General features: G+C 40.2%; 1 protein-coding gene across 2 annotated transcripts in view; it reads right to left on the reverse strand.

The window, feature by feature from the left end:
• Window positions 1-12,580, reverse strand: part of LOC138978035 (cleavage stimulation factor subunit 1-like) — a 100,643-nt gene that overhangs the window by 81,064 nt on the left and 6,999 nt on the right. Inside the window, exons 6-12 of one of the 2 annotated variants that reach the window (XR_011459562.1) lie at window positions 11,792-11,914; window positions 10,678-10,753; window positions 8,969-9,048; window positions 6,379-6,534; window positions 4,602-4,746; window positions 3,523-3,603; window positions 1,853-2,772 (exon numbers count right to left, since the gene is read on the reverse strand). Coding sequence is in view for 1 of the 2 variants with exons in the window: in XM_070350659.1 (XP_070206760.1) it covers window positions 2,660-2,772; window positions 3,523-3,603; window positions 4,602-4,746; window positions 6,379-6,534; window positions 8,969-9,048; window positions 10,678-10,753; window positions 11,792-11,914 (774 nt within the window). In the remaining variant the exon portion in view is untranslated. Of the gene's footprint in view, window positions 1-549; window positions 2,773-3,522; window positions 3,604-4,601; window positions 4,747-6,378; window positions 6,535-8,968; window positions 9,049-10,677; window positions 10,754-11,791; window positions 11,915-12,580 lie in introns of those variants that run through there. The other variant, XM_070350659.1, reaches the window with a different exon arrangement.

The raw sequence follows: 12,580 nt of genomic DNA on the forward strand, positions 1-12,580 counted from the left end.
GCTCGTGTGTGAATGTGTGCAAGTTGGTTTGTGTATTATTTGTGTGTGTGTGCGCATGTGTGTGTTTGCATATAATTATGTGTGTGTGTGTGTATGCATATAATTATGTGTGTGTGTGTGCATGAGTGTGTATATGCATATCATTATGTGTGTGTGTGCATGAGTGTATATGCATATCATTATGTGTGTGTGTGCATGAGTGTGTATATGCATATCATTATGTGTGTGTGTGCATGAGTGTGTATATGCATATCATGTGTGTGTGTGCATGAGTGTGTATATGCATATCATTATGTGTGTGTGTGCATGAGTGTGTATATGCATATCATTATGTGTGTGTGTGTGCCTGCATGCAAGAGTGTGTGTATGTGTACATACACCTACACATGTTTCATGCCTCATTGCCTGCCTTTATGTAAAAGACTGAAAAAGCAAAACAGCATCCTCGTTACTTGCCTGTTGTGTAAAAAGAGAGACCGGAGCGAGAAAAAGCCGAACATTACTCTCTCATCATTCACAACAAAAAATGAAACACTGAAATAGTCCCAGTTAATAAGTTTCTCATGTATTCATCATATTCACCAGGCAAAATATACATACAACTATCAACGTGTTTGAAGCAAAGAAGTGAAAGCAGATTTAAAACAACATAAGGATGTATGCACATAATTACATGTTCTGCTAATGCTTGAAAGTGTCAACCAAAAAATAGAATACAAAACTAACAAGAAGAGCAAACGCTCGATCGAGTCACTTTCGCAGTTCTGAATATTATTTGAGGCATCAGATGGACAGGAAGAAATTGCTATTCACAACACAATGAGTCACGTTCACATAAAATTTGAGCCCGGTCACTTTTATAGTTTCCGAGAAAAGCCCAACGTTAAGTTGTGTGTTGCCGAACAGAAAAGGCTAGTTATCTCCCTTGTTTTTCTGATAACGTTCGTAAAAGGCTACAGATGTAAATACTTTGATGTAAAGAATAATCCTACAAAGTTTCAATCACATCCGATGAACTTTGTCAAAGATATAAAATGTCTAATTTTTCCTTTGACGCTGACCTGTGACCTTGAAAAAGGTCAAAGGTCAACGAAACCATCGTTAAAGTGTAGAGGTCATTGGAGGTCACGACTAAACAAAATATGAGCCCGATCGCTTTGATAGTTTCCGAGAAAAGTCCAACGTTAAGGTGGTGTCTACGGACGGCTGGCCGGACGGCCGGCCGGACAGACTAACACTGACCGATTACATAGAGTCACTTTTTCTCAAGTGACTCAAAAACAGAAAAGAAAATCCACTCAGATCAGTTCTTTCTTTCATCTATGGGTATGCCTCTAAACACCTAAGACCATTAGGTCAATGTACTTGTGAATGTTTTATTTTGTCTAAAATTAAACATTTCACAATGTAACCTTTCTGGGTTTGTGATTCGACAAATTGAATAGCTGCAACATGTCATCTTTTGTTTTCACTTTTTCAGTTTTTGTTTTTTTCTGGTGACAATTGCAACACTATTTGAACACATTGGGTAACTGTTAGAATAGTAGGCTTTAATAACCACTCTTCCGAGCCAACTTACTGTAGCTTTCTTTCTTTATTTGGTGTTTAACGTCGTTTTCAACCACGAAGGTTATATCGCGACGGGGAAAGGGGGGAGATGGGATAGAGCCACTTGTTAATTGTTTCTTGTTCACAAAAGCACTAATCAAAATTTGCTCCAGGGGCTTGCTACGTAGTACAATATATTACCTTACTGGGAGAATGCAAGTTTCCAGTACAAAGGACTTAACATTTCTTACATACTGCTTGACTAAAATCTTTACAAAAATTGACTATATTCTATACAAGAAACACTTAACAAGGGTAAAAGGAGAAACAGAATCCGTTAGTCGCCTCTTACGACATGCTGGGGAGCATCGGGTAAATTCTTCCCCCTAACCCGCGGGGGGCACTTACTGTAGCTGATATCATTGTATAGGAAGCATTTCAAAAAAGCCAAATCTGGATGTTTTGCCAAGTGCTGATATGCATATACACTTAAACTCAAAATCCTGCAGACATGCAAAGCCACACACACACACACATACACACACACACACCACACCACAAGCCTCTGAGCATATCCATCTGTGTAACTATAGTCACTGGTTGTTTTTTCAGATGCCATGTCTGTCTAAAACTGCTCCAGTGAACATGTGTCTTCATATTCTTTCTTTCTTTATTTGGTGTTTAACGTCGTTTTCAACCGTTCAAGGTTATATCGCGACGGGGTCTTCATATTCATATCATCCCTTTTTCTCAAAATGCATGTAACAACTCTTTCAGCAAGGAACATCATTAAGCTTCAACAAGGCAGTATTCAATTAAACCACATGTAAACAATTTATGTGTTTGTCCAATCCAAAGATTTGTGAGGACACCATTGATGAATCAAAACATTTCAAAGAAAACCACTGTCCAATCAAAATGTTTGTAAAAACACTGCTATCCAATCAAAATATTTGTAACATCAACGACATCCAATCAAAATGTTTGTAACAACACTGCCGTCCAATCAAAATTGAACAACACTGCCATCCAATCAAAATGTTTGTGAGAACACCACCGTCCAATCAGACCACAGAAGACAAGACCCACTGTCCAATGAGCAGATGTGCAATCAGTCGGTGGTGGCTTTCCTGTACCAGAATCGTGCCCTGTAGTCCTCACTGCAGGACACAAAGGCAGGCCCGGTTGGGGAATGCGCCAGAGCTCGAACCGGACCATTGTGACCTGCGAAAGAGTCAAATTGCAGACATGCGGTAAAAGCAAATCACCATGGCAACTAATGCAATTCACACTAAGGAAAAGTAAGAAAAGCAATTGACAATAACCGAAAAGTAATAACTAATTTCATAAAGTCCAGTGAGGTTAACCCCATTAACATTTTCTACCCCACCAATGTTGACCACGTTTTTTTAAAGCCGAGACCAGCTGTGCTGCAGCAGGTCACTCAGAATTGTAGTAACTGTGTAGTAACTGTATATCAACACGCTGGAATGCAGGCGTTAGATGGACGTTACAGGAAGCGACTGAAGCTAACAGTCTGAGCGGATATATCCGTACCTGGTCAGATAGAGCCATATGAGTGGGTACGGATATATCCGTACCTGGGAGACAATGCGTTAAAGTAGAGTCAAACCGGCCTACAATGACCACCAAATGGCCGACCAACCAAAAGTGCCGGGTATAGACATGTGGTGGTGATGGAAAGATGAATTATATAGGGGAGGTCATAATGGGGTCGTTAGGTCATAATGGGGTCGTTAGGTCATAATGGGGTCGTTATCAAGAGGTTGTCACCAAGGCAGGTTTGACTGTAATTCTAAAGATCTCAAATAACTTGACACAATTATTTTACTTGAAACATTCAACAACAACAAATATCCAACAATATCAAAGCCATGCTTCAAGAAATTGAAATTACACATTAATACACACACGCACGATCACACACGCACGATCACACACACAAATACACACCTAGAGCCAGCAGGTTCTGTCTCTCTGCGTTCCGTGAGTCCCAACAGCACAGACTGGTTGTCTTCTCGTCAGGAAACAGCACTGAAATATATACACACCTTATGTTTATTGCTTTCCTTCCCATTCTAGTTGGTAAATACCACAGACGCTCAACTGTAACAATCTTCTTTAAAAATTCATTACTTAAAAAACAATCTTTTTACAACATTGAAATACAAAAACAAACACACTCTCTCTCTCTTAACCCTCCACCCCCCCCCCCCCCCTTCCCTCGGACACAAAAGCATGCATCATGAGGGCAAGTGGGGTATCCATTTACATGTCATAAAACTAAAACCGTTTTTGGAACTACCAGGCCCTTGTATAGGATCATTAGTCTCCCTTGCTTTGGACTGTATTTTTTTTCGGCAATTGCTTGATAGAACACTTATAAAAATGTTTGAACTCGTCCTATGAACACACACAGACACACAACCACACAACCACACCAACACACACACACACACACACACACACACACACACACACAGACTGTCTATCTCTCTCTCTTATCTGGAATTCACTACCTAATGTTCTCAGAGAAACAAATGGCGAAAGGCTTAAACAAAAAAACTTGCAGATTTCCTACAAAAGGATTTTGCTGAATTAAACTGAACAATTCTATTGACTACTAAATTTCTCTTGTAATTACTTTATGTTTTGGTGATACATGTATCATGTTTTGTGTCCGTCGCGATATAACCCTTCGTGGTTGAAAACGACGTTAAACACCAAATAAAGAAAAGAAAGATGTTTTGTGTAGTTTATTAGTCAGGGCCACTTTTGAAATGATCACATGATACTTTATAATACTCTTATGCAGTTTTCTGGATTTGTTCATACCTAATGCCATTTAGTTAATTGCTAATGATTGTTAATTAATGAGTTTGTTGCTGCCATTGTTCCCTCACGGGCGAGGGCTGATTGTAAAAAAGCAGCAACTGCTAATATCATTTCCCTCGTAAATAAAACATTTTATCATCTAATCTTATCTCTCTCGTTTCGTCTATCAATAACACAAACTAAACACATAAACATACCATAGTCCTCTGTGTGGTTGAAGACGGCCTGTGTTCTGTGGTCCATCTTCCCCGTAGCCCCTGCCCCGGTGTAGACGATCAGACAGCGATTGGTCGACAGCTCCCACAGCTTGACCAATGAGTCTTTGCCGCTGGTCAACAGGTACTGAGAGGACAAAGAGAGGACTGAGATGTCGAAGTAGGAAACATGCGATACACTGATAAGGCAACAAAAAAAAAATTGTCTGTTTAGGGTAACCCGACCGACCCTATCGATTTGGCGCCGACCCCCCAAAAAAAAAGAAAAAAAAAATGCTAAAAAGAGACATTTGGCGTTTCATTTACACACACACACAAAAAAAAAAAAAAAAAACCTACCTACCTACCGACCCTACTTTTTTTGGTCATGTTACCCTAAACAGACAATTTTTTTTTTTTGGCCTAAAGGGAAGTAACCACACCTACAGTTACAGACACAAGTTTGCCGGATCTGCCTGTAGTTATATAGCAGGGCTCCCTACAGATGTTCTTCCTGGAGGGTCCCAGGACCCCCGAAAACAATGTTTACAGGGTCAATCAATCAATCAATCAATAGGACGCTTATATCGCGCATATTCCGTGGGTACAGTTCTAGGCGCTCTGCAATGATGCCGTGTGAGATGAAATTTTATACGGCCAGTAGATTGCAGCCATTTCGGCGCATATTTACCTTTCACAGCCTATTATTCCAAGTCACACGGGTACAGGTAGACAATTATTAACTGTGCCTAAGCAATTTTGCCAGGAAAGACCCTTTTGTCAATCGTGGGATCTTTAACGTGCACACCCCAATGTAGTGTACACGGGGGGTGTTCGGACACCGAAGAGAGTCTGCACACAAAGTTGACTCTGAGAAATAAATTTCCGCCGAACGTGGGTTTGAACTCACGCTGACAGCGGCCAACTGAATACAAATCCAGCGCGCTACCAACTGAGCTACATCCCCGCCCCAAGGTACCACTCAGCGGCACTCTCCATGTCCCCGAACCAGGGTGACTTGGAAGTTCTGTCAGATTTATACAAAAGCTTTATGTGGCACATTGGTTGTCTGTACTGTGTAAATTTCCATCGGTACACATCTGGTTGGGAATTTTCTCGATTTTGAAAATCACATCCTTGTCCATTCTGCATGGAAACTATTAGAAGTTTACATCAAAACCGTTAGTACGAATTCAAAGACAAATTAAGTGTGTCCCCGGACCTGCTCGTTTCAAGTTTTAATTTCTAATACATTTCGGCTACTAGTGCGTATAAGACGCAGGGACCCACAGTTTAAGGAGCCTTGTATTTAAAAAGTAACTTGAAATATAAATGTAGCTGAAACTAATGACGAGAGTAGTGTGTGTGTGTACATGTATGCGTTAGTGTGTGTGTGTGTGTGTGTGTACATGTATGCGTTAGTGTGTGTGTTTGTGTGTGTACATGTATGCGTTAGTGTGTGTTTGTGTGTGTGTACATGTATGCGTTAGTGTGTGTGTTTGTGTGTGTGTACATGTATGCGTTAGTGTGTGTGTGTGTGTGTGTACATGTATGCGTTAGTGTGTGCGTACATGTATGCGTTAGTGTGTGTGTGTGTGTGTGTGTGTACATGTATGCGTTAGTGTGTGTGTGTGTGTACATGTATGCGTTAGTGTGTGTGTTTGTGTGTGCATGTGAGTAATTCGCTGTGTCTGAATGCATTGTACTCAACCCAGGCAATAACATGTCTATCATGTCTAATGTCCACTTCAGCAAGGACCCCGGCACTGTGAGCACTGACCTTGGAGTTCCTGGAGAAGTAGAGAGAGCAGACCTGTTGACCTTGGTGCGCCAGTCTGAAGGTCGTGACACACTTGTTGCTGACCCCATCCCACACCTTGATATCCCCGTCCTTAGAAGACGACGCGTACATGTTGCCGTTGGGACTCCAGTCAACCTGGACAAATTACAATGACGTCATCAAACAACTTTAAAATATTCAGAAAAACATTGAGGGCAAATCTGTGTAAACTTATTCTAGTTCATCTATACACAAATATAATGACGTCAACTTCATGAAAAACAAGAAAAGCAAATGATTATATGACTCAAAATCCGTTACGTATTACAATGGACCCCCTTTTTACAACCCCCCCCCCCCCCCCCCGAGTGAAGACTCCCTCCACCTACAATATTTCACAAACAAAAATGATGTTGAAAGGATGCCAATGTCAATGGTTGATTGTTTTCTTCATATTTTCTGGCACACAGTCTGTTGTAATCATTACTGCTGGAATTCCGTATCCTTCTGCAGGCATAGGCGCAATAAAACAAAGAAATACACTAAAAGACAAGAAACAGAAGACAGAGAGAAAAGTAAAAGTAAGGGAAAGACAACCCACACAATACATCATAAACAATCTTGTGACTAAGAAAGAGGTATTAGGGAAATCTGTTCTCCCCCTCCAACTGCAAGAAATAACAAGTCGCGTAAGGCGAAAATACAACATTTAGTCAAGTAGCTGTCGAACTCACAGAATGAAACTGAACGCAAAGCAACGCAGCAAGACCATATACTCGTAGCATCGTCAGTCCACCGCTCACCCTCTCTTCGTTTTAACTTTCTGAGCGTGTTTTTAATCCAAACATATCATATCTATATGTTTTTGGAATCAGGAACCGACAAGGAATATGATGAAAGTGTTTTTAAATTGATTTGGAAAATTTAATTTTCATATTAATTTTTATATATTTAATTTTCAGAGCTTGTTTTTAATCCCAATATAACATATTTATATGTTTTTGGAATCAGCAAGTGATGGAGAATAAGATGAATGTAAATTTGGATCGTTTTATAAAAAAAATATTTTTTTTACAATTTTCCGTTTTTTAATGACCAAAGTCATTAATTAATTTTTAAGCCACCAAGCTGAAATGCAATACCGAAGTCCGGGCTTCGTCGAACATTACTTGACCAAAATTTCAACCAATTTGGTTGAAAAATGAGGGCGTGACAGTGCCGCCTCAACTTTCACGAAAAGCCGGATATGACGTCATCAGACATTTATCAAAAAAATGAAAAAAACGTATGGGGATTTCATACCCAGGAACTCTCATGTCAAATTTCATAAAGATCGGTCCAGTAGTTTAGTCTGAATCGCTCTACACACACACACAGACACACACACACACGCACATACACCACGACGCTCGTCTCGATTCACATTTAGTCAAAACTTGACTAAATGTAACAAGTCGCGTAAGGCGAAAATACAATATTTAGTCAAGTAGCTGTCGAACTCACAGAATGAAACTGAACGCAATGCCATTTTTCAGCAAGACCGTATACTCGTGGTCCACCGCTCACGGCATAGGCAGTGAAATTGACAAGAAGAGCGGGGTAGTGGTTACGCTATGCTGCATAGCACGCTTTTCTGTACCTCTCTTCGTTTTAACTTTCTGAGCGTGTTTTTAATCCAAACATATCATATCTATATGTTTTTGGAATCAGGAACCGACAAGGAATAAGATGAAACTGTTTTTAAATTGATTTGGAATATTTAATTTTGATAATAATTTTTATATATTTAATTTTCAGAGCTTGTTTTTAATCCGAATATAACATATTTATATGTTTTTGGAATCAGCAAATGATGGAGAATAAGATAAACGTAAATTTGGATCGTTTTATAAATTTTAATTTTTATTTACAATTTTCAGATTTTTAATGACCAAAGTCATTAATTAATTTTTAAGCCACCAAGCTGAAATGCAATACCGAAGTCCGGGCTTCGTCGAAGATTACTTGACCAAAATTTCAACCAATTTGGTTGAAAAATGAGGGCGTGACAGTGCCGCCTCAACTTTCACGAAAAGCCGGATATGACGTCATCAAAGACATTTATCAAAGAAATGAAAAAAAACGTTCGGGGATTTCATACCCAGGAACTCTCATGTCAAATTTCATAAAGATCGGTCCAGTAGTTTAGTCTGAATCGCTCTACACACACACACACACACACACACACACACACACACACACACACACACACACACACACACACACACACACACACACGCACAGACAGACAGACACACATACACCACGACCCTCGTTTCGATTCCCCCTCGATGTTAAAATATTTAGTCAAAACTTGACTAAATATAAAAAGACAACAAATTCTAGAGTAGCCTCCCTTGCTCCCCGGTTTTTGTGTGTGTTTTGGTATGCGACATCTGAAGTTTTTCTTTCTGTTCTATCGTCTGTCTTTCCCTGAACAAAACCCTTGGGTCAAAACTGTTGAGAATTATGACTTCTTCGTCTTCGTTAATACTTGAGTATGGTATTTGTTGGTCTTTTTATTAGTGCATGACTGGTGGAGACAACTCACGGCAGTGAGTGGCGCTTTGTGCTGGTCCTGGGGGTTGCTGCCCACGAAACACTGCAGAGTTCTCGAGTCGTAGACACGTACTGAAACACCAACCAACATTGCAAGTCATCAAACAGCAGCAAAAGCAAATCTTTACTGTACGAAAGCAATTGACAAAACCATAGAAACAAAAAAGAACAAAGTGCTGCTTCTGCATAAGAATCACAACCAAATGAAGAACAGCAGGCGAATGAAACTATCAAACAAAATAAAAGAAATAAGCACACTAAACATCCACAACAGTACAAGCAAACCCCGCCGATTTAAGACCCCCCCCCCCCCCCTGCTTTTTCAGATGTTATGTTCATAAAATCAGTAAACTACCTCCATTTTAAATTTAAGACCAAATTTTCTCATATTTGTGGCAGTCTTAAAACCAAATTTTCTCATATTTGTGGCAGTCTTAAAAGAGAGGTGTTCCTCTGTATGATTGGCAGGTGTGTGCAGTTCCTCTGTACGATTGGCAGGTGTGTGCAGTTCCTCTGTACGATTGGCAGGTGTGTGCAGTTCCTCTGTACGATTGGCAGGTGTGTGCAGTTCCTCTGTATGATTGGCAGGTGTGTGCAGTTCCTCTGTATGATTGGCAGGTGTGTGCAGTTCCTCTGTATGATTGGCAGGTGTGTGCAGTTCCTCTGTATGATTGGCAGGTGTGTGCAGTTCCTCTGTACGATTGGCAGGTGTGTGCAAGCACTTTCGTTTCCTGGCACCTAAGAGATTAACTCATTGTCTCCCAGGTACGGATATATCCGTACCCACTCATACGGCTCTATCTGACCTCGTACGGATATATCCGTACACACAGTCACTTTAGTCGCATCCTGTAACATCGATCTATAGCACCTGCATTCCTTCTTCTTCTTCTTCTTCTTCGGCGTTCCAGGATTTTTGGCCTCAGGTCAGACTTACCTGCATTCCATCGTGTTGATACACAGTTTCTACACAGTTACTACCATTCTTAGTGACCGGCTGCAGCAGAGCTGGTCACGGCTAAAAAAAACTTTGGTCAACATAGGTGGGGTAGAAAGTGTTAAGAAGGACTATACTTGATGTTAAGAATGCTAGGCAAATAAAAGCTTAGCCAACATAAAAAAAATACAGTAAAGATGTTGTCTGAAATCTGTCAGCATGATCAATTTTAAACTCCAGTACAACGGGCAAAACTCATAAATTGCAATGGTCAGAATTCTCACATTTGTGGAGGTGTTGAAAAAGGGGTTGCACTGTATTGTGAGTTGCTGTTTGCTTTCTTCTTCTTCTTCTTCTTCTGCGTTCGTGGACTGAAACTCCCACGTACACCCGTGTGTGTTTTTTGCACGAGTGGAATTTTACGTGTATGACCGTTTTTTACCCCGCCATTTAGGCAGCCATACGCCGTTTTCGGAGGAAGCATGCTGGGTATTTTCGTGTTTCTATAACCCACCGAACTCTGACATGGATTACAGGATCTTTTTCGTGCGCACTTGGTCTTGTGCTTGCGTGTACACACGGGGGTGTTCGGACACCGAGGAGAGTCCGCACACAAAGTTGACTCTGAGAAATAAATCTCTCGCCGAACGTGGGGACGAACTCACGCTGACAGCGGCCAACTGGATACAAATCCAGCGCGCTACCGACTGAGCTACATCCCCGCCCGCTGTTTGCTTTCAACTTGGCAACACTAAGTGACTTACACGTTGGGTGTTCTGTGCCGACCAGGAGGTAATCGCCGCTGGGATGAAACGCCAGGCATCGTAAGGGTGCTGCCTCCTGGTGAGAGGAGAAGATTGTCAATTAGCAACAACAGTAGCAAAATCAACCAACAGTGTTCAGAAGAAAACATTTATTATTTTGTTTAAAAAAAAAATATGAGACAAGAAGACTGTGAAGGACAGTGGTACCTGCGATAACCCCCTGTTGTTGGTTTGAATGTTAATGTAACTAAAGAAACTCGTTTTGAACCAACACCTGCTAAACACACACACTGTTGGTTTCATCCCGAGGGTATTGCCTTGTCACAGGTATCACTGAGTTAGTCTACCACCTGTGTTGGTTTTCAACAGATTCTTTGTATTTCTTTCCTGCTTTGGTAGATGATCAGGGATGGCCAGATCGTCCGCCCACTCGCTAGGGGCGAGTAAAAAATCCGCCGGGCTAGTAGAAACCACCTGGCAACTCACCCGGCTGGCCGATGAACATTCTGGTCCAATGCAACACTTTTGGTTGTAATATCAATCAATCAATGAGTCTTATATCGCGCATATTCCGTGGGTACAGTTCTAGGCGCTCTGCAGTAATATTGAGTTTCAAAGCAATATACACACTGCAGATGCAGCAACTATGGTATGTACCGGACCAGTGACATTTCTGACGGGCTAGTAACTTTCTTGAAGTCACTCGCCCAGTTGGCGAGTTAAAATTGTGAGATTTAGCCATCCCTGATGATCCTTGTCTAACTTTCAGCATTCTTGTGTGTCGCAACAGTAGCTATTACTTGTGCAGAAATTCACAAATAGTACCATCGGCAACAAGCCATACTCTAAACATTTCAGTCTCTCAGTAGAAGCAGAAAACTGAAACTGCAATACAGTGGAATCCCCCTTTTAAGACCTTGAAAAGTCTACAAAATCAGGTCTGAAAAAGACGGCCAGGAATCTTCAAATGGGAGTAAATTTACAGAGGTTATGAACTGAAAATCTGAAGAAGAAGAAAATGGGATCCTAAAAGGGAGGACGTCTGAAGTTGGGGGTCATTAAGGGGGGGTTCCACTGTAATTGACTTTGAAATGAACAAAAGCGTGATCCAGACCTGGATACTCTTGTAGGCTTTTTTGACGGAGGGCTTGGAATACTCAAAGAATCGAATGCTGAAGTCTTTACTGCCTGACGCCAACAGCTGCTCGTAGGGATGGAAATCAAGGCATGTCACTTCCTGAAAAAAATGGACCCAAAATACTGCAATGTTAAAATTGACACAAAATACTTCAATGTTAAAATTGACACAAAATACCTCAATGTTAAAATTGACACAATATTATACTTCAATGTTAAACTTGACACAAAATACTTCAATGTTAAAATTGACACAAAATATTTCAATGTTAAAATTGACACAAAATACTTCAATGTTAAACTTGACACAAAATACTTCAATGTTAAAATTGACACAAAATATTTCAATGTTAAAATTGACACAAAATACTTCAATGTTAAACTTGACACAAAATACTTCAATGTTAAAATTGACACAAAATACCTCAATGTTAAAATTGACACAAAATACATCAATGTTAAAATTGACACAATATTATACTTCAATGTTAAAATTGACACAATATACTTCAATATTAAACTTGACACAAAATACTTCAATGTTAAAATTGACACAAAATACTTCAATGTCAAAATTGACACAAAATACCTCAATGTTAAAATTGACACAAAATACATCAATGTTAAAATTGACACAAAATACTTCAATGTTAAAACTGACACAAAATACCTCAATGTTAAAATTGACACAAAATACTTCAATGTTAGAATGAACACAAAATACTTTGTGACCTCGTGTACACAATTTCGTTCTAAACTGCCTGAC

This window comes from Littorina saxatilis, linkage group LG10, assembly GCF_037325665.1.
Source record: "Littorina saxatilis isolate snail1 linkage group LG10, US_GU_Lsax_2.0, whole genome shotgun sequence".
Classification (NCBI taxonomy): Eukaryota; Metazoa; Mollusca; class Gastropoda; order Littorinimorpha; family Littorinidae; genus Littorina; species Littorina saxatilis.